Raw genomic sequence first — 21244 nt, forward strand, 5'->3', positions numbered from 1 at the left:
ACATCTTTCTAACACCTGTGTGGCTTCCTGGGCTCCCTGTTTGGCTGCAGAAGGCCAGCAGCCAGGTTGGCAAGCACCATGGACAGGTGGCAGTGCATCCAAGTGAGGCCCAGCAACTGCCTCCCAGGGGACTCCACATGGCCTAGGGCTGATGCCAAACTCTATAATCTTGGGGGAGTTCCTGGATGGTGAGCATGCAGATCAACCACAAGTTACAGAGTTTGGCTGAGTGCTTTGTGTTGTGTAGGACCGCTTACAGGATGTCTGAACCTGTTTGCTTTCTTGCTTCTGCACATGCCTGCACACTTGTTTGTTTGGTCTTACCACACTTGCCAAGCACAGCTCCCCCTTTTTTTTTTTTAAATTAAATGTGTGTCTTGACACAGATAGGCTTAATCTGTTCAGGTGGTCTTAGGTCAGCTCTGCCAACTGTTTGAGGCTTAGATTTTTTTTTTTTTTTTTGTTAGCCTCTATACCAGCAGTAAATCTGGAAGTAAATATGACAACCAGAGAGCAGCATTAAATAACCCCTTTGTCTGTCTGTTCTTGCCAGTCTCCTTTATTCTTGCTGTTCTTGGATACCACGTGGCAGCTGCTCGAGCAGTACCCAGCTGCCTTCGAGTTCTCCGAGACGTACTTAGCAGTGCTGTGTGACAGCACCCGGATCTCGCTGTTCGGCACCTTCCTCTTCAACTCTCCTCATCAGCGGGTGAAGCAGAGCACAGTAAGTGACATGCTGGCTGCAGCTGCTGTCTGTGTGTACTCGTGCGTACCTTTTGTGTGTAGCATACGTGTATGCATGTAGTCACGTGTACGTGCAGCTGTACGTGCATGTGAAGGTTTGAGGTGGATTGTGGTGTCTTCCTTAGCCTCTTCCACTCTGTTTTCTTGAGGCAAGTCTTATAAAATCTGGAGCTTCCAGTCTGTCTTATCTAGTTAGCCAACTTGCCACGGGAAGTCTCTCCATCTCCTGGGTTTGAGGATCACGGTTGCCACCAGACCTGCCCTATGCTTACATGGGTTCTGGGATCCAAACCGTCATGCTTGCACAGCCGGTGCTGTGACTACAGAGCCAGCTCTCCAGTGCCCCTCCCCACTTTACAACTTCAAAATATAACTGAAGTACAGTTAACTGTATGCTTAATATGTATAATTTAAACTTACCTTTCAAATTTTTCAGAATACATTAAAGAATTTAATAAGTTTATTTTTATTAGTGACCATTTTATTTTTGTCTATAAATTGCTCATAATAAATGTGTTTAGCCTGGCGTGGTGGCGCATGCCTTTAATCCCAGCACTCTGGAGGCAGAGGCAGGTGGATTTTTGAGTTCGAGGCCAGCCTGGTCTACAGAGTGAGTTCCAGGACAGCCAGGACTACACAGAGAAACCCTGTCTCAAAAAAAATCATAAAAAAATAAAAATAAAAAATAAATCAATGTTTTTAAAGATATCAATTAGTTTAACCACTTTAAATACACTTTTGGATTTCTTTGGTGAAACATCAAACACCAGGCCTTGTACATGCCACTGACCTACAGCCCTAGCTCAGTGCCTCCCCACTGACATCTTTTATTGTTTCTTGCAATACTGAGACAATGTCTGGCAGTTACTCAGACAGGCCATCCCTCAGCCTTAGCCTCCTGCATAGCTGGGCTCACAGACCTGAGTACTTCACTTGTACTTTTGGGGTTACTCGTTGCATATCAGAGTTGTTGACCAACAATTAAAAACATGTATTTCCTTATAGGTCAATAGAATAAAAGTTGTATTCCATCTGTTTCTTAAGAAGTTGTGGAATAAGTAGTTTAGACACAATGTTAGACTGAAGTTCTCTGCAAACACTATTACACTCCAGAGTACCTCAGGTCACGTGGCAGCCACTGTGGGTGGGATTGCATCTGTAGGACAGTTCATAGAGCTGGAGGACGAAGATGGAGGACTAAGAATATGGAGCCATACTGGAGACCCCCCTTCCTACTACTGGTGAGAGTGTTCTTGGTTTGTCTCATCCCTTGTGAACCCACACTGGGAAGAGCTCAGAAATGCTGCAGTGGCCGGGGGCTAGGGGGAGCCGAAGGGTAGCTTCTGTAGGCTTGAGGGAAACTAAGCAGGAGTCACCCGTTCTCTGGCCTTCGGCTTCAGCTTTGAGATCCCAGTCTAGGCAGTAGAGCCTCCGAGTACAAATTCATATATCTATCCCCATCTAGAAAATGCTAGGCCCATGTTTCTCTCAGAAATAGGCCCATACTCCCAGCTCCACATCTGCCATTGTGGCCATCAAGTGCCCCTGGCCTCATTGTGTATAGTGGCATTGCCAACTGTGATGCATTCACGTGTCCAGGTATGAGAGACAGAGAGCACAGCCAGGCTGCTTTGCCTGGGAACGAGGAGCATCCTAGAGAAGACTGGGCCTGAGCCTTGATTAAGGAGAGAGCAAATATTGGGGGTAAGTAGGGTGGGTAAAGGCCTTGTCTCACACTCACATGAATGTCCCCGGAACACAGAGGCACAGACTGCTCAGCACTGTGGCTTTAGGGAACCCAGAACTCAAGAGAAACTCTTGTTTCTCTGTTAGAGAGTTTTTAGATTGATTGGTTTGAGAAGGAAATTTTGTGAAATTTATTCTGTCTTCCTAGAAAGATTTAACATTTCCTAATATAAAACTGGGACCCAAAGGCTTCTGAGGTATAGAAAACTTACGTATCCCTAAGTTAAATGGGCTCCCAGTTGTGCGCCTGCATTCTTACCGCCTCGTGATGTATGTGCCTTCATTACTGGGAACTTATTCCTGCTGCCCTCAGCCATCTCTCTCTCTCTCTCTCTCTCTCTCTCTCTCTCTCTCTCTCTCTCTCTCTCTCTCACACACACACACACACACACACACACACACACACCTTCATGGGCTTACAGCTCTGTGTGCTCTTATAACCTGATTACTCTACATTCTTCTCATAACATTTATAATTTGCCCCTTCTCTAATTTCAAACAAATTCTTGGCAGTGTTTGTTTGTTTGTTTAAGACAGGGTTTTATCTTTACTATGCAGTCTAGTTGTCCTGGAACTTACTCTGTAGATCAGGCTGGTCTTGAACTCACAGAGATCCACTTGCTTCTACTTCCAGAGTGCTGGGATTCAGCGTGTGTACCACCACTGCCTGACTCAAATTCTTGGCCTTTTTAAATGAAAAAGTTTATAAAAGATTAAAAGGGGAGCTGGAGAGATGGCTCAGTGGTTCAGAGCACAGTCTGCTTTTCCAGAGGTCCTGAGTTCAAAACCCAGCAACCACATGGTGGCTCACAACCATCTGTAATAAGATGTAATGATGCCCTCTTCTAGTGTGTCTAAAGACAGCTACAGTGTATTCATACACATAAAATAAATTTTTAAGAGATTAAAAGGTACCAAGTAGACAATAAGAGTCAGTCATATTTTTTTCTCATCTATTTCTTTCAGGGAGCTATCTTATGTGAACTTGATATAACCTGCTGTCACTGTGCTCAGAGGAGGGTCCTTATTCTGTGTCACTAAGGTGACTGCTTAAGTTTTTAGAAAGCTTGAGGACTGCCTTCCAGAGGAGCCCATGTCTGTCCTCTGCTCCAGGAGGAGGACATGCTGTCACACAGCTGTCTGGGTTGTTGCATTTGCTGTGGTGTGAACCCAGGTCACTATGCTCAAAGCCCAGAGTAGGACATCGGTGCTGTCTAAGGTTTGCAGCGCCATTTCAGTGAAGGTGTTCCTCTCCGCCTAGCACCTTCCCTGCCCAGAGTGTAAAGCCTCCTTGGTTCACAGCTGGAACATGAACAGAAGTGTGCGTTCCTTACTCAAGTGCCCATCGTCCTCAGGGTGGTGCTCCCATGAAAGCCGAGTACTCTAGCAGAGAACTCCCCTTCGGGTAGAGGTGTGAGAAAAAGTGGGTGTGCCTCTTCTCACACATGTGCTTTGCTTTGCAGGAGTTTGCCATCAGCAAAAACATTCAGCTGGGTGATGAAAAGGGCTTGAAATTCCCCTCAGTGTGGGACTGGGCTCTTCAGTTCACTGCGAAGGATCGCACTCTTTTCCACAACCCCTTCTACATTGGCAAGAGCACACCTTGTGTTCAGAACGGCTCCAGGAAGTCTTTTAAGCGCACGAAGGTAAACTGTAGATAGCAGCATATTAGCAGTTGAGACCCTTGTTGCTGCAGCACCAGACAGTGTCTTTGTGAGTGTTAGAAATAGTCGCTTCGCCAGTAGACAGTGCAGCTTTTAACTGACGTGACAATATCTTGATGTTTTCTTGGTGAGCGAGGCTCTTAAAGCCCAGTCAGCACAAGAGTTGACAGGTGGCAGCCCTGAGCTGACTTCCAGCTAGTCTGCCCATTCTTGCTAGAAATCAGCCAGGTTAGAATTTCCCCTTACCCCTAAAGTCTTAGGAGCATGCATGTAAACAAATAAATAGACAGGCTATTCATGCCTTCCTCTCTCCCTCTGACATAGTAGTAACCTGGGAGAGTCAATCGAAAATACTGGTTCCAGAGAAGACCAGCCTAAGTGCCACAGGGGAAAGGACCATGTCCTTCAAGTCTAAACCCTCCTGTCACCTCTTTATCCCAGCTGGGTGCCATAGTGCCAGGAGTTCTGTTGGGAAGCAGCTGCTCCAGTAGCGTAATGCCAGTATCTGTGTTCTGTGCAGAAGAGCTACAGCTCCACACTGAGAGGAATGCCCTCATGCTTGAAGAATGGGATCATCACTGACCAAGACCTGCTGCCTCGGAGAAACTCCCTCGTCCTGAAGCTGAAGCCGGACCCGCCTCAGCACACCGACAGCCAGCACAGTGGAGCCGAGCAGTATTTTAAAGAGTGGTTCTCCAGACCAGCCAACCTACACGGCATTATCCTGCCACGTCTCTCCGGAACACACATAAAATTGTGGAAACTGTGCTACTTCCGTTGGGTCCCTGAGGCCCAGATCAACCTCGGGGGCTCCATCATGGCCTTCCACAAGCTCTCTCTCCTGGCTGATGAGGTGGACATGCTGAGCAGGATGCTGAGGCAGCACCGCAGCGGCCCCTTGGAAGCCTGCTATGCAGAGCTGGACCAGAGCAGGATGTACTTCCGGGCCACGGGGCCACATGACACGCTGGGGACACCAGAGTTCCTCTCCTCTTCATTTCCATTTTCTCCTGTAGGAAATCTGTGTAGACGAAGCATTTTAGGAACGCCATTAAGCAAATTTTTAAGTGGGGCCAAAATATGGTTATCTACTGAGACACTAGCAAATGAAGACTAAATTAAGGTATTTTTCTGGACATATTGAGAGAAGCTGGACATTTCCCTCTCTGAACTGAAATTGCTAACTGAGGCATTTAAAACATTTTATATGTAAGAAATTTGCACAAATATTTAAACCATGTTTAATCATGCTGCCTTCAGTTATTCTAAGGGCAGTGTGACTTTTGGGTTTGACCTTTGGGTCTGGCTCATTTGGGTCATTTGCAGCACGAATTTCCCATTGTTACACTTGATATCAAAATATTGAGGTTCCTCTGCCATGCGAATTTTGCCAACTTCTATTTTCCAACCTACTAAAGGTGATCTGATAGTCAGATTACAACCCAGAGAAAGTGGATAGGGAAGTTAATAAATTAGTGTATTTAATGCATTTCTAGATCATCTGATAAAACTCCCAAGAGGCCTCAGTTGGCATCCACGTGTTTAGCTAATATTCTTAGCTTGTGTTCTGGGTTTAGATTTTAGTTCACCTCAGTTAGGACCTAAGATCACTGTGTTTCAAAATCATGGATTTGCTTCAATTCCATACAACTAACTTAAAAGATGCACTGTAATTTTAAAGCATTCACTGTAGCTATTTAAACCTAGAAGTGCCTTTGACATTCAGATAAAAGTAGCAAAGAAGCTAGAATAACAAAATTTTCAAAATTGGGCTCTTTAGACCCCACTGTATAGTGGAAATAGCTTTTTGCCAACAAGCTTACATCAATAGCCAGGAGTCTCCAGAGCCACAGTTTTGTCCCTCAGAAAGTCACCCTGCCATCTTAGAGGCTCTCCAGGTAGAAGATGCCCAGCTCCAGCTGTGGCTGAGGGTGCCAAGTCCATGCACAGGAGCATGCCACAGGCAGACCGCAGGCTGTAGGGATGCTCTGGCCTCCTCCTGAGCACCTCAGCTGTCATGCTGACGCAGGCCAACACTTCTCCTCAGAAATGACAGGCAGGGTCACGAGATGGACACATGCACAGACTAGAGAGGAAGACTTCCTCAGTTGTTGCCATTTTAATACAGAGATGCACCCCTTCCTGGCTTGGGGGCAATGCCAAGAGGCTGAGAATCTGAAGCCTTGATCCAAACCATGATGAGAACCTGGTCAGCTTCACCCAGCCCTGTGCTTCTGCACTCACGAATGCTCGTGCGTGTGTGCAGGGCTTCTTCTCCCTGTTTAAAGGTGGACATGTCCTAATGGACAATGGCAGTGTCTTAAATTGCCACCTTGGATTTTGAAATACTTTATAGTAAAGTGTTGATTTAGTTTGTTTCTTTTTCAAAAACTGAATTTCTCAAAATAGTGTGACCTGTCTATATGCTGTTTAGCCATTTCTACTAAATTGACCTTTTCTAACTGTTTAATAATGTCTCTGCATTTAACAGGGCAGATGTTCTTATGTCTAAAAAAGTTCTTATCTTATGGCTAAACTTAATGTTTTCACTCATCTGTTGCTATAAAATAAGGGCTCTTGTCTACTTATACAAATAGCATTATCAGCAGTGAGGATGCGCCAGCCGTTGGCCACACAGTTAGCCCTGGTCCGAGACACCGGGGTGTCACCACTGGAACCTGACAGTAATGGCCCCCATTTTCATGAAGCTGCTTTGCTACTTCTATAAGTTGTTCTAGATTTATTTTGCGGTTGAGAATTCGTTTCTTTGTAATTTTCATCCCTCACATTTACTTCAGCTCCTTTCAGAACTTTTTTGCCAACTTACAAGAAGGTCAGGTACTATTAACAAACACTACTTTATGATGGAAATTGCATATTTTTGTATGGTAATCAATTGTAAATGTTCTTCTATTTTAACTGGGTGGTTGTTACATCACGATTATTGTACAACAGCTTACTATGTGAAACAGCTCCAGAGTCCTAGTGTGGCCTATGGGACAGCTGCCTGGCACCTCTGCAAACAAAAGTGACCCTGCGGTGACAGAAGAGGTAAGCGTGGCTGTGAGCAGCATACCAAAGAGCTCAGAAGCACTCTCTCCGAAGCCACCCGGGCAGAGCCTGTGCTGGCGGCGCCCATGCAGGGGCTGATGACACTGGGCATCCTAATGCTGACTCCAGAGGTCAAACTGTCTTACTGTTGCTTTATGTTGGGAACCAATTCTAAAACCAAAAATGCCTAACTTTACTTAAGGAAAGGACATTAATTTCTACTGACAGAAGATGAAAACTGTTCAACATGTTTTTCAACAAGATCCTCTTGCTGTAGCAGTAACCTCAAGCAATTAAAACTTGGTGTCGAGACAAAACTAAACCCTTTGTGCCTAAATCCAACTGCTGAGCCTAAGCAGGCTGAGCAGGTTGACTGGATCCTGCCCAACAGAGTGGATGTAAAGGGCTCTCTGACTGCTAAATAAAATCTCCATGGATACCGTTTGTAGTCGTCACCAGTATGAACCCATTAGAACACAGACTGGTGATGGAAGGCTGCAGCTCCCACCTGGATGCACACACCCTTCATTCGTCTCTTTTGAAAACTCTCTAAGGTGGGGTGGACTAACAGCTTTCACGTCAGTTCAGAACGGACTGCAGCTCTTTTGTTCTTCCCATTCACTAAAAACTAACATGGGCATTCTGCTTCCTCGAGTCCCTGGAGACTGGGACCCCACATTGAGTTGAGCCAGATGTACAGTTAAGTCACCCTTTTCTAGGTCCTTTGTCTAACCTGACTCTCCCAGCAGTGGTCGTGAGCAGCCCCATTACATTTACAGTGTATCAAATTAACCTGATCTAGCCAATGGAGATGTTCCTAAAATAAATGTACAAATGCCTTGGCATTGGTCTTGCCTTTGTTAATCTAGTCCCAGGTGCTTATAGAATAGAGATATAAGTTACTGGCATAGTTTTATTTAGTAATAATGTGTTATTAACAAGGAGTTTCTCAAAGGCCACTGTGGCCCAGGGAAGCAGGTAGCCTAACTGCAGACCTTCACTTCTCCCTGTTCTCCAAATCCAATCCCCCAGTCTCACCCCCAGCTCAGGCACAGACCACCTGCTACAGACTGTTCTTCCCTTCTGCCCCATCTCCACTAGCTCATCTAGACCTTCTCTTCCACCCTTTCCCCTCCTCATCCCATTATCCCATCCCAAACAAGCGCCTGCATACCCCTGCCTCATCCCTAACTGTGTAGCTAACCACCTACTGTGACCTCTTACTCTTTCCTGCTCCCATCTCCAGTGGATCACATAGTTCTTTTCCAGCCTTCCTCCCCACGCATCCTGTTACCCTAACCACCAACTCCAGCGGGCATTCCTGGGATCCTGCCGCCAAGCCTGCTACAGAAGCCAGTAGGCCAGTGAGGCAGGTAAGTGAGCTTCAGATCTTCATTCTCCCTCCTCTCCAAGTCCCATCCCCTCCTCTCATCCCCAGGTCTCTAGCAAACTACCTCTTATGGCTTCGCCTCCATCTCTGCCCCTATTTCCAGGGCACTAAGCAAAATTTGGTAGAATACCCTGTTTTCTTCCTTCATGTGAACCCCACTTACCCCTCTACCTCATTCCCTTTCGAATGCTAAGTGGCAGCTCCCAATACTTAGAATCATATTTTATCCAGAACCCCCAGTGGTCACACCTAGCAGTATCCCAGAATTCCCCTGTAGGCAGCACTCACCACACCATCTTAAGAGCCATAAAGGGCAACAGAAACCAAGGAACAAAACACCCACCCAATGAAGATAAGACCAAATGTCAGCGAGTAGAATTACGGTCATCTCAAACTCCTCCACATCAGCATAAAACCACATTAATAGCCAGGATAGTATGTCTCTACCGGGGCCCAGAAACCCTACCAAACAGTAGGCTCTGAGAATTTTAAGACAGCAGAAGAGCAAGACAAAGGCCTTAAAATAACCTTTATGAACAAACAATTGGCAGGAAATGCGCCAAGCCGTTCAAGACCTAAATGTGGAAGCAGAATCAACAGAGGAAGCCCAAGCTGAGGGATAGCTCAAATGAAAAGGAATACATATACCCAAACTTACGGAGCACAGTGGAGTCAGCTCTAAGAGCAAGTTCACTCCTGAACAAAGAAATTGCACCAAGAGGAGTGGAAGTCAAGGAATAATCAAACTCAGGGCTCAAATGAATGACACAGAAACAGAATACAAAGAATCACTGAAACAGAGTTGGTTCTTTGAGAAAAATCCCAAGATAGACAAACGCTTACCCAAACTAACTAAAAGGTCAAGAGAGAACATCCAAATTAACAAAGTCAGCGATGAAAAGGGATATGACATCAGACACCAAGGAAATCCAGAGAATCATACGGTCAAACTTTAAAAGACTGCAATCCAACAAACTGGAAAACTTAAGAGACATGAATAACTTTCTCAGTAGGTATCACTTTACCAAAGTTAAATAAAAACTGGTTAAACAATTTAGATAGACCTATAACCCCTAGTGAAATAGAAGCAGTTATTAAAAGTCTCCCAACTAAAAAATAAAAAAAGTTAACACCAATATTCCTCAAATTATTCCCATAATAGAAATAGAAGAAACGCTGAATAATTTTTCTTCAATCAGATTCAGCATATCTGCCTTTATGTTGAGGTCTTTGATCCACTTGGAGTTGAGTTTTGTTCAGGGTGATAAGTATGGACCTATCTGCATTCTTTTGCATACAGCATGGAAAATTTTGGGAATAGCCTTGAACTCCTTGGCATAGGAAAAGACTTTCTGAACAGAACACTGTTAGCACAGTCACTAAAATCAGCAATTAATAAATAGGACCTCATATATTTCATTTCATATATATATATATATATATAATTTAACACAATGTCCTTCAGGTTTATCCATGTTGCTATAAATGATAATACTGCCTTATTTTTAAATCAAAATAATATCCCATTATGTTAAATAAAATATACTAGAAATATTCAATTTTTTTCTCACTTTTAAATTTTTCTCGGGCTGGTGAGATGGCTCAGTGGGTAAGAGCACCCGACTGCTCTTCCAAAGGTCCAGAGTTCAAATCCCAGCAACCACATGGTGGCTCACAACCACCTGCAATGAGATTAGATGCCCTCCTCTGGTTTGTCTGAAGAGAGCAACCCTGTCTCAAAAAACAAAAATAAAAACAAACAAAAAAAATTAAATTTTTCTCTTCACACTGAAGTTTCATTACTGTGCATCTGCATATCATTGCATCGAAAGCCACAATGCCTAGCTTAGAATTCTGGACTTGCTACTGTTGTACTCTGGGAACATTACTTAACCTCTCTTGAGCTTCTCATACTGTGATGTGTGGGTAGGAAGAGAACCTTATCATGCAGGGATGCGTGAAGCCCTGGACGCAACCCTCAGACGTGCAGCAAAGTAGTGCACATCCAAATAGTTCCCACACTACAATATGTGTGAAGTAGTTAGAACCATGGCTGGAACTCAGTAGGAGCTACAGAATTATTTGTTTTGATATTATTAATTATTTGGGAATATTACGATAAGAGACATTCTAGAAACTTATACTGGAGATAATCTCAAAAAATACTAAAAAAGAATACTAAAATTTCATCATGAGTGCATTTAACATGGATGCATAATAAGCCAGAGAAAACCTTGAATGTATCAACATAAGATGAATAGATAGGTGCCTTAATAGTAAGTAATAACTTCTATTGAACTCTGCTCTTTAAATAGGCGAAGAGGTTGATGGGACTTAGGAAATTGACAAAATGTCCCATGTCTGGGAAAGTGAAAACTGAAAAGATTCTCAGAGTCCATTCTGCGGCATTTTAAGATGAGGTAAGCGGCAGCTGGCGGAGGACTCTGTGGAGAGCTGCCTGCCCGAAAGCTGTGCAGAGCTCTGGGTTCTGGCTCTCAGGAGTTGCTGCCTGTGTTGGAGGTGGGCTTTTGGGGTGGTATAGCTGCTTTTGTGAGTTATCTTTGTTCTATCAGCCACATTTCTGTTAATAACCCCCCAAAATTCATCAGCTTACCAAAATAAATAATCAACCAAACAAATTATATATATATAATGGGACTTGATGAAACTGCGAGGCTGCTGCATGACAAAGGGCACTGTCATTCAAAGTGGCAGCCTAGAGAAAGGGAGAAGGTGCCTGACCAGCTTCACATCCAATAGAGGACTAAGGACCAAATATAAAGAACTCGGAACTAGGTGTCATGAAAACAGATAACCCAAATCAACAATGAGACACATTGCAATGGCTCTCAAAAGAGGAAACTCAAACGGCTGAGAGTGCTTCATAAGCTAGCCGGTGTGGTGGCAACGTCCTGAGACCCCAGCACTTGGTAGGTGAAGGTAGAAGAGTTCAAGGCCAGCATGGGCTACATAAAGCTCTGCTCCAAATCTGTCCTGTCATGACAAAAACAGCTGCCAGCGGGACAGACAGCTGGTTTTGTCATGCTGCCTGAGCCCTCTTGAAGTTCTTTCTGCAGTCCACTGGACTCAGGTGGCTTCTGACTTCCTCATCTATCTGTGATGGCCTCCTTCTTAGGCCACATCTATTTCAGTAAGTCCCAGGTTAGTTTTCATGCATAGAAAGTTTCCTCCTTTCTGCATGGAGGAAAGATGAACATCTGAGATGGCTGCAATTTGGTTTGGTTTGTTTTTTAATGTAAGGGATCAGAAAAACCAGTCAGTATCAGTTTTGTTTTGTTTTGAATCTACATTTAATACTCTTAAAAAGAGTATTTCTGACACTTCAACTGAAATACTCTGGATCCTTCTCCACTTGAAATAATTTGTTTCACCCCCACCCCCATTAAGATCAGTTTTTGGGGTCAGAGTGCCTGGCTTAATATCCTGGCTATTTCCATCAGACCTGCCAATAGAATTATTGTAATGCCCACCTCCAGCTATCGCACAAATTCAAACAAAGCCCACTGAGCGTTGTTAACGTCTTAAACACATTTTTATTTATTGTGTGTATATGAGCCTGTGTATACCATGGCACATGGGTGAGGTACATACAGAGTCTGTTCTTTCCTACTGTGTGGGTCTTAGGCTTTACTAGGGTCTGGCTTGGGAACCAGCACCCATGCTTCCCTAAGACTTCACACCTCTTTGCTTATCAATCTGCTTGATCCACAGCACAGAGTGAGAAGAGCACTCACAATGAGCTGCTGCTTCCTTCCTTCCTTCCTTCCTTCCTTCCTTCCTTCCTTCCTTCCTTCCTTCCTTCCTTCCTTTTTCTCTCCCTCTCCCCTTTCTTTCTTTTCTGTCTTTCTTTCTGTCTTTCTTTCTGTCTTTCTTTCTGTCTTTCTTTCTTTCTTCTTCTTCTTCTTCCTTCTTCTTCTTCCTCTCTCTCTCTCTCTCTCTCTCTCTCTCTCTCTCTCTCTCTCTCTCTCTCTCTCTCTCTCTCTCTCTCTCTCTCTCTCTCTCTCACTTTGTAGCCTGGTCTGACCTTAAACTCAAGGTAATCCTCCTGTCTCAGCCTCCCAAGTGCTGGGATTACAGGTGTGAGCCACCATTCCCAGCAACATAATTTACTTTGACTAGCACAAACATTTTTATCCTCTAAATAAAGTCCCCCACCCCTTTTCCTTCCTCTAGTAACTGTTACCATGTATTGTATTGTATTGTATTGTATTGTATTGTACTTGGTTATTTTCATAGATTCCTCCTCCCCCAAAGCTTCTTTGTGACCACAGGAGACAAAAATCATATATTACCTTCCTGGCTTTTAAACTCCTATACCTGGCATACAGTAGCCAGTCAGTTCATGAACACATGAGTCGACCTGGTAAGCAGCTCCTTGGCAAATGGGCAGCAGAGCACAGGTCTCACTGTCCGTGCTGGGGCTGGGCTCAGCGAGGTGAGCAGGAGGAGGCGTGGCCAGCAGAGAGTCGACTTCACTTTCAGGAATGGGCTAATTCAGTTTTCTTTGATGAGGTAAACCATCTCACAGTCAACTGTGAGAGCTGAGTGAGGTTCCAGACCAACTTCTGGCAAAGTTAGGATACCTCAGGAAGGTACTGTTTTCTAATATCTTGGCACACATTTTTAATCACACATAATCCAAAAGCTTGAAGCTTGATACGTATTGTGATCCTTCCTCCCTTTAAATGAAAGAATTTGTTTTGGTTGTTTTTACTTTCCCCCTATGGAAATCAAAATTCCTACGGGTTCTTCCCTTCTTGGATAACCATAAGACAACCCCAAATTCAGGGATCACCATTGCCAGTGCATTTAGTAGAGAGACATTGTGTATTAAAACCTAAAGTGTCAACTAAATTCATCACGCTCATTTTCCCTCTGGCAGTTTTTTTTAAAAGCTTAACAACATGGAAGCCTTCAGCTCCTACGGCATCCACGCAGACGTCTATATTTTCAACAGCCCACCCACCCACCCACAGGGGATCCAGTGTTCTCCAGCAGAGACCAAGTTTTGCGACACACAGAAACTGTACAAGGATGAGTCATTCCAATCTCAGGTGTCAGGACAAGTCCAAGTGGAGCCCATGCAAACAGCTTTATCCTGTTGACAATCTTGTCCCAGTGGATGGCCAGATGTCCCCAGTGTGACAACTTTTATCCATCTGAAGATCTTGTCCCAGTGGATGGCCAGATGTCCCCAGTGTGACAACTTTTATCCATCTGAAGATCTTGTCCCAGTGGATGGCCAGATGTCCCCAGTGTGACAACTTTTATCCATCTGAAGATCTTGTCCCAGTGGATGGCCAGATGTCCCCAGTGTGACAACTTTTATCCACTTGAAGATCTTGTCCCAGTAGATGGCCAGATGTCCCTAGTGTGACATCTTTCAGCCAAGACCTTTGCTCTTAGCACCAACTGCAACCACATGGCACACTTCTACATCAGCCCCCAGCTTTTGGAGTTCGTACAGCCAGATCATCTGCTTACATGAAAGTCGATCACTGGGGCCTTTCACCTCCACCAGCTGCAAGAGAAGTTTCCAGACTCATCATCTTACTGATACAGAAAGGGCCCAATGAGTTTAAACTTAACTTAAACTGCTGCCTATCTAGATGAGTCACTGTACACATTTACAACAAATAGATATGCATCTAAGACATGCCTTAGGAAATTATCCTGTTGGGAACTAGATAGTACTTGAGTAAGAACTGAGGTGGTTTGAAGGTGCACACTGGGTTGCTCTTTCCTACTTTAACCCCCATTTGTTATGCTTGCATCCGAACCTAAACTTAACATTACAATATAGAAAGAAAGACCTGGTCCCTGCCAGTCAGTCCCAAGGCTTCATTCCCTCCAGTCCTATCCCCACCCAGGACCACATATGCATTTGCTGAGGACACTTCTCTCCGGCTCCCACATGCATTGTTTCTTAGGACTCAAGGCTCTGCTAATCTCACCTCAGAGATCTTCCTGTGCACCTTCTCATCATCATAAGACCAAACTGTTCCCTTTTTGATGTTTTTAAAACACTAGGGAGTTATCAGAGGACAACTTGCAGTCTGGCAACTTAACTCAGGTTGTTAGGCTTGGTGGCAACCGTGTTTACCTACCGAGCAGAAACCCAAGGTGGGAACCTGGACATAGAAACTGATGCAGAGGCCATGGAGGGGCGCTGCTTACAGACTGCTCTCATGGCTTGCTCAGCCTGCTTTCTTCAAGAACCCAGGACCACAAGGGGTCACAATCATCCTGTAATGCTAACATGCAGGAAGTGAGGATGGGGTTCCCAGAGCAAGCTGCCTAACTAGCTAGACAAGCTAAACTGCTGAGCATGTGGTTCTCTTAACAGACCCTGCCTTGACATATATGCTGGAAAGGCATCAAGGAAGAAACCCAGTGTCAAACTCAAGCCTCCATAGGCATACTCACCCGAACACATATGTACCCACATACATACATGTGAGCACCCCTCCCCCCAACACACATAAGACTCAATTATATGCTTCTTGGCTTGGAGAAATGCTTCAGTCAGTAAAGTGCTTGCTTTTCAGATCTTATTCTGGGTACCATGGGGGACCGCTTAGTCAGGCTCACCAGCCAGAGGCAGCTCACCTCTGACCTGGAAGCTTACATAAATGAGAGTAAGTGGACCTTGGCAAGGAGGAGGCTGTTCTTTCAAGGTCACAGTGTTAGATTCTGTCTGATACCAGAAAAAAAGCCAGTGTGGGAAACTTGGCATTCATGGAGATCTTATGCCCAAACCTACAGGGCAAACATTTCAGCAATAAAGAAGCCAGGAAGTTAGGTAACTTTTATAGCTAAACATTAAGGGAGAAACAGAAGCCCAGGCCAAAGAATATATAAATTCAGTTCTTCACTCAGTAACTCTGGAGTTCTACTGCATGAGGAACAAAAATATTCTCAGCAGAGGCAGCACCAATGGCACCAACAGTCAGCTACTCCCCAACAAAACAAAAAACCCACATCCCGGGCAGACAGAAGAAAGACCTAAACAGATCACAAAATATATAAAATGTAAACACAGGACTTTTAGAACAAAACATAAGAAAACCTCTTCGTGGTTTCAGATCAGATATCTCACACCAAAGGTATGATCCACTAAAGAACACTGAATTTAATCAAAATTTAAAACTCTGGTCATCAAAAGATACTATGGTAATAAAAAGATAAATCAGACTAGGATGAAATCTGAGTCAGAAAAAGGGGAGAGAAGGGAAGGAAGGAGGGGCAAGTGTGCCTCGCAGCTAGTGGCTTGTTCTAGTAACAGAATGTTGTACTGGTCGACTATCACCTCCATGATGGGCTGACATGAGACTGCCTGTCTTGCTTGCACCCCAGCTCCTCAGCCTGGTGGCTATCAAGGAATTTGATCCTTCCAACAGTCAGAAGAAAATGTCCAGCACGTGAACTGTGACATAGCTGCTGCTGAAATTACAAATGGTGTTCTCTACTGACCTTGCAATGGTGGCTCTGAGAATTCCACACCACCAAGTCTGGGAGGCCCCCTCGGCAGTGCCGAAAGTCAGCAGCCAGGCGCCTGCACACACCACTGAGGACAGGACCCCCGAGGCAGGAGACAAGATCCTAAGCACGATACAAGAGCAGAGTTAGCCACCTTGAGGACAGAAACACCAAGATGGGCTTGAGCGGCCATCAGAGGACACCAGTACAATTCAACAAACACGGGCCCCAGGAACCCCAGAAGTAGCTCTGCTGCCGACCAGGCTCCAGAGAGGCTAGCAGAAGCCCATAGGCAAGCTCTCCGTGGTCAGTTACCAACCTCTGCCTGGTGCGGGCATCCTGTGGCACATCTGACGAAGAGGGAGTGTGACTCAGCACTCAGGAGTGATGAGACCTTCTACAATTGCCAGAGTGCAGCCAGCACTGTGAAGGGATGACTGACCACATCGCGGGAAAGTAGTACCTGAGCTTGCTGTAGGGAGGTGAAGCGGTCCCAGCTGACCAGAGAGGCCACTCTGCCTTGCTGGGCCTGCCATGCTTCGCCCACCCAGGCCCGCAGGCTCTCAGCAGGGGCGCTGTGGATCAGCTGCAGCCTGGCTTCCAGGGCCTGCTCCCTGCTTGCGAAGAAGCTGTCCGTGAGCAAATCCAGTGGGGATGCCTGTGTGGAAGAGAAAGGGAACTTTCCTAACATGCCTGGGGAGGGCGCTTAAAAACAGGGGATGCTGGAGTTCCAGGAGATCTGGAAGCTGGCCAATTGGCTGACACATTTTTTTCCCCCTCAGAAGAGATGAGTTAAAATTATCAGACTCAAGGAATCTTAGCCTGGGTTTTTAGTGATTGTTTTTGCCCTGAGTGGAATTGGTTGAGCTCCATCCGGTGCTGGTGGGACTGTGTGTGAGAGCGCTTGGTTGGATGCTGGCATGAGGCCAGGTGCCCAGCTCAGGGTTCTCGGTGCTTGAGTCAAATGTAATACTGAAGGGAAACTAGGCTTGGGGTTAAGATCTACTAGTTCCTGTTTAAAAACAAAAGGTTTTTTTTCCAATGCAATTAGTACTACTGAGGGTAAAGCCCAAAGATGACCAAATGCCAGGCTGCTGCTGGCTTGAGACCCTGGTGCAGAGGAAGGCGTGAGGCACAGGCATACAGAGGAGAGGCCCTGGCACGATGGTGTTAGGAGTTACCTGGTAGGCATTTCTGAAGACGTCTGGTATTCCATCCATGAAGATGATATCCCACAGCAGGAGGCCACACAGGGTGCTGAAGGTGGACCCTTCTCCATGAATCCCTACAGCAGCGCCACAGGAGGAGAAAAACACCTGCTTTATCTGGTTGTTTAAGAAAATTGTGATGCCAACCAAAGAGTACACATGGAGGGACTCACGGCTCCAGCCGCATAAGCAGCAGAGGATGGCCTAGTCGGTCATCAATGGGAGGAGAGGCCCTTGGTCCTGTGAAGGCTCTATGCCCCAGGGTAGGGGAATGCCAGGGCCAGGAAGTGGGAGTGGGTGGGTTGTTGAGCAGGGGGAGAGGGGAGAAGATAGGGGGTTTTCAGAGGGGAAACCAGGAGTGGGGATAACATTTGAAATGTAAATAAAGAAAATATCTAATAGTAATAATAAAAAAGAATATCATGATGACCTAATGTAAATTTTTCTCTTTCAGGGAAAGAACTGAGATATTAGAATGTCTGAAAGACATGCTACTTCCAGCTTGCTCTTCACACTATATTCTTTGCACATAGAAGCTTTATTTAAGGAGAAAACTTCAAATGGGCATTGGAAGGTCACAGAGCAGTGGTTCTCAATAAGCAGGCTCTGGCACAGGCCTCTGGCAACCTACAAGAAATGATTCCCGAAGAGGGAATGACAAAAGGCCAGGCATTTGAGAGAGCCCCGCAGCCTCAGGTTTACCCAACACTCTTTCCATTCACAGGGCTCACCATTCATAAAGCCAATTTGGCCTGATGAGGTTACTACGGTGTTGCTGATATGCAAGGCTTCTACGGAAACCGTCATCTGTAAAGACCACCTAGTTCTGGTGCCTCCTCGTGCTGAAGACACAATCACCAGGAGACATCCTCATTGAACAGCTGGGTCCTAGGCCACTGCAAGGCAGCAGCACGGTGTGGAGAGAGGAAGGTCCTGGTATAAACTTCAGACCTGTGTCCCCGAGTGCTGCTTTATCAAGCTCCTCTCTCTAAGCTGGGTGTCTCTGCACAGCCACAAACAGCCCAGCAAAGGAAGACAGCTATGTGGTCATCTTTCCGCCTTCCTATCATGCTCACACTGGCAGCAAAGCTCCCAGGGAGCACAGGGGAGAAAGCAACGTGGGAGTCAAATGCTGGCACACTGGTCCTCCTGCCAACCGGGAGGCTGTGGCTGTAGCCTGTGGCTGTGTTCTATCCTGAACTCCAGAGCTGTGCAGGGCCTTGTTTGTTCCCTCCTAGTTCTGGCTCCCTTCCCTGTGGCCTGTTTCCATGGTACAAAAGGATGCAGTGAACAGGGCTTGCTCAGCCTGGCTGAAACAAGCCCTCCAGCTACCAAGAGCATTCACATCAAGGTACCAGGCTCTGGCCTGCCGGGAAGAAAGCTAGCTGGACCTAACTTCCAGGTTTCCATCCCTGTGTGAATAACGCTCCATCACTGACACGGAGGTCAGACTCATTCCTGACCGCTGTTATGCTCTGAATTCTGACTGAAGTCATTTTTTTGGAATAATCCTCCTGATCTATTCAGAAACAGCTTCCCCTGGAGGGTTTGAAATTTCCTCTACATAAATCCCTCTACAATAGAACCCAGCAGCAAGTCATATCAATTTTCCAATATATTAGAATGTAATATAAATTTAAAACATCTTATGTGGAGATATCTTATGTTCTGGAAAAAGAATTCCCTGCTGTTTTTCAAGCTCCTGGATAAACTGGAAATATTTTCCTGTGCTGAATTCCTCTGGCCAGGAGCTGGGACAGTTGACATGTCTGTGACATCACCTAGGGCCTGGAATTTCCATCCTCCTACATCTCTAAGCTTTTCAGGCTCGCTGCACAAGGACAGGATTTGGCTGTCCCCATGAGAACTCCTCAGCAAGCACAATGAGTGGACATCTCGGGCTGGCTGGTTAGATCCAGGGGGAGAGGCAAGAGGGAAGAGGAGGATGTGAGATGCTGAGTGGGTGTGGCTAGCACATACTCTCGGCCACCGCCACCATCTCACAACACTAGGATGAGTATTGTCCACCACAAAGCAGTCCTTAAAAATATAAAGTAAGCCAGGCGTGGCGGCACGTGCCTTTAATCCCATCACTCAGGAAACAGAGGCAGGTGGATCTCTGTGTGTTGGAGGTCAGCCTGAGCTACAGAGTGAGTTCCTGGCCAGCTGGCTACCCAGGGAGACCACCCTGACAGCCTACCCCACTGCGTTCCTTGTCTCTGGTGCCGACAGGGAGCTTCCGCTCTATTTCGTTCCTCCAGGGTTGACTTATGTTTTCCTGATTACTACGTTTTACAAAGGGGCCTGGGGTGGACATTTGATTTTTCCAATTAGAGGGCGTGTGCTCAAGCTTCCACTTCTAAAGCATTACTTGCAGTAAGTCTACTCTCTGAGACAAACTCTGAAGAAAGGCTAAAACGGGGAGAGAAACAGGTAGCGGGAAACGTACAAACTCAAGGAATTGCCAACTGACATTAGAAATGCACTATTTAAAACCAAAAGCCTCTTCACGCCTGTAATGCAGCAGGTCTCTCACACTGACGAGGGAAGCCAGAGCTGCTGTCACTCTGCGTGACTGTACCAACACTCAGCTCTGCCCACGCACATCGGACCACGACACTGTGGCCTCGCTATCCCACTCCCAGGAGGCATCCTGTGGCCAATGGCCCCTGCAAGAGCCGCCTATACACAGGCCAGCGAATTCTAAGAAGAGCTTGCCTGCCTGGCACAGAAGGCCCAGGAACAACCAAGTCAGGAATGCGGAGGTGTGCTGAGGGTCTGAGTGTGTATCATGTAATGAAGCACCCCAGAGCCCTAAGGGCAGCATGGCAGGAGGACAAGTGATGTGAGGGGCACCGTGGCAAAAGGACTCAGGGTCGAAGCCGTGTGGTGGCTGTGCAGCTGTTGTTGAAGCCAGTAGCATGTAGGCAATCTCACGACTCTGCATTGGTCAGCTCGCTACAGCAGTTTCTCAGTGGACATTCACACTCAATGGGCAAACCAGCAGGCCCTTCAGCACCCTCCTCTCCACCGGCAACAGACCACCAGGCTCTCAGCTCCGACACTTGTGTTCTTGGAAGCTAGCAGATTTCCTCTCAAGCTCCTCACACCTATGAACTTACCATGTGCCCACTGAGATATCTATGCCCCTCAGATGCATCCATCCTGGCCCTCAAGGACAGCTTCATTACCAGGCAGCCTTTTACAGGACAACTCTCTGTCCTCCTTCACATCTCTCCCCAATGCCAGCCTCTGGTAGCAAAGGCAGTCTCCTTACAGCGATCACCCTATCACAGAGCACCATCCACACAGCCGGCACAGTTGCACAACAATAACGGCCAAACACCAAGAGACAAACACCCTGACAACCAACCCAGTTCTTTTTCACACACCTCTAGTCAGCTGTGGCTGCTACTGAGGTCAGAGAGGAGAGCATCACCATTACTGATGAGCCATCCTGCAACACTCTTCCCCGACTGACCGGCTAGGATGCAGGAAGCACTGCTCAGCTTACCTTGGTCAAAGCCACTCTGCCTGTAATAACCCAGGGCCAGCTCCTCCACAGAACACAGGACTGTGGTGGGGTTGGCGCCGTCTCCACTCTCCATGACAAACACAGACTTGCCCATGCCATGCTGTGGGCACAGCCTGCCCGTGATGGTCACCTAGAATGGTAGCAAAAAGCATCAAAGTCGAGCATGGTGGCGCATACCTTCAGTCCTAGCACTCAGGAGGCTGAGGCAGGTGGATTTCTTTGAGTTTGAGGTCAGCCTGTCTATATAGTAAGTTCCAGGCCAGTTAAGGCTACATAGTGAGACTCCCTCAAAAACAAACCATCTGATTAGCCCCTGGAGACTTGCGTGCAGCATCCTGGGGATAGACCTGGCTACTGCAGAGCAGGAGTGAATGGTATGTGAGCCACACTGGCACACTCTGAAGGA

The 21244-nt window shown here is 46.2% G+C and overlaps 2 protein-coding genes across 4 annotated transcripts in view; one reads left to right on the top strand and one right to left on the bottom strand.

Moving 5' to 3' along the window:
- The window catches only part of Mtmr10 (myotubularin related protein 10), a 53137-nt gene extending 45089 nt beyond the window's left edge, over positions 1–8048 (top strand). Inside the window, exons 14-16 of one of the 2 annotated variants that reach the window (NM_172742.2) lie at positions 554–724; positions 3954–4136; positions 4675–8048. In NM_172742.2, coding sequence (NP_766330.2) covers positions 554–724; positions 3954–4136; positions 4675–5271 — 951 coding nt within the window. In that variant the 3' untranslated portion in view covers positions 5272–8048. The remainder of the gene's footprint in view (positions 1–553; positions 725–3953; positions 4137–4674) is intronic. The other variant, XM_006540837.3, reaches the window with a different exon arrangement.
- A 4578-nt stretch (positions 8049–12626) lies between these two features.
- Positions 12627–21244, bottom strand: part of Fan1 (FANCD2/FANCI-associated nuclease 1) — a 28744-nt gene continuing 20126 nt past the window's right edge. The window contains exons 10-14 of one of the 2 annotated variants that reach the window (NM_177893.4): positions 20818–20968; positions 17277–17380; positions 16559–16753; positions 16090–16218; positions 12627–14137 (exon numbers count right to left, since the gene is read on the bottom strand). In NM_177893.4, coding sequence (NP_808561.2) covers positions 14000–14137; positions 16090–16218; positions 16559–16753; positions 17277–17380; positions 20818–20968 — 717 coding nt within the window. In that variant the 3' untranslated portion in view covers positions 12627–13999. The remainder of the gene's footprint in view (positions 14138–16089; positions 16219–16558; positions 16754–17276; positions 17381–20817; positions 20969–21244) is intronic. The other variant, XM_006540958.4, reaches the window with a different exon arrangement.

The sequence above is a fragment of the Mus musculus genome, chromosome 7, assembly GCF_000001635.26.
Source record: "Mus musculus strain C57BL/6J chromosome 7, GRCm38.p6 C57BL/6J".
Lineage (NCBI taxonomy): Eukaryota > Metazoa > Chordata > Mammalia > Rodentia > Muridae > Mus > Mus musculus.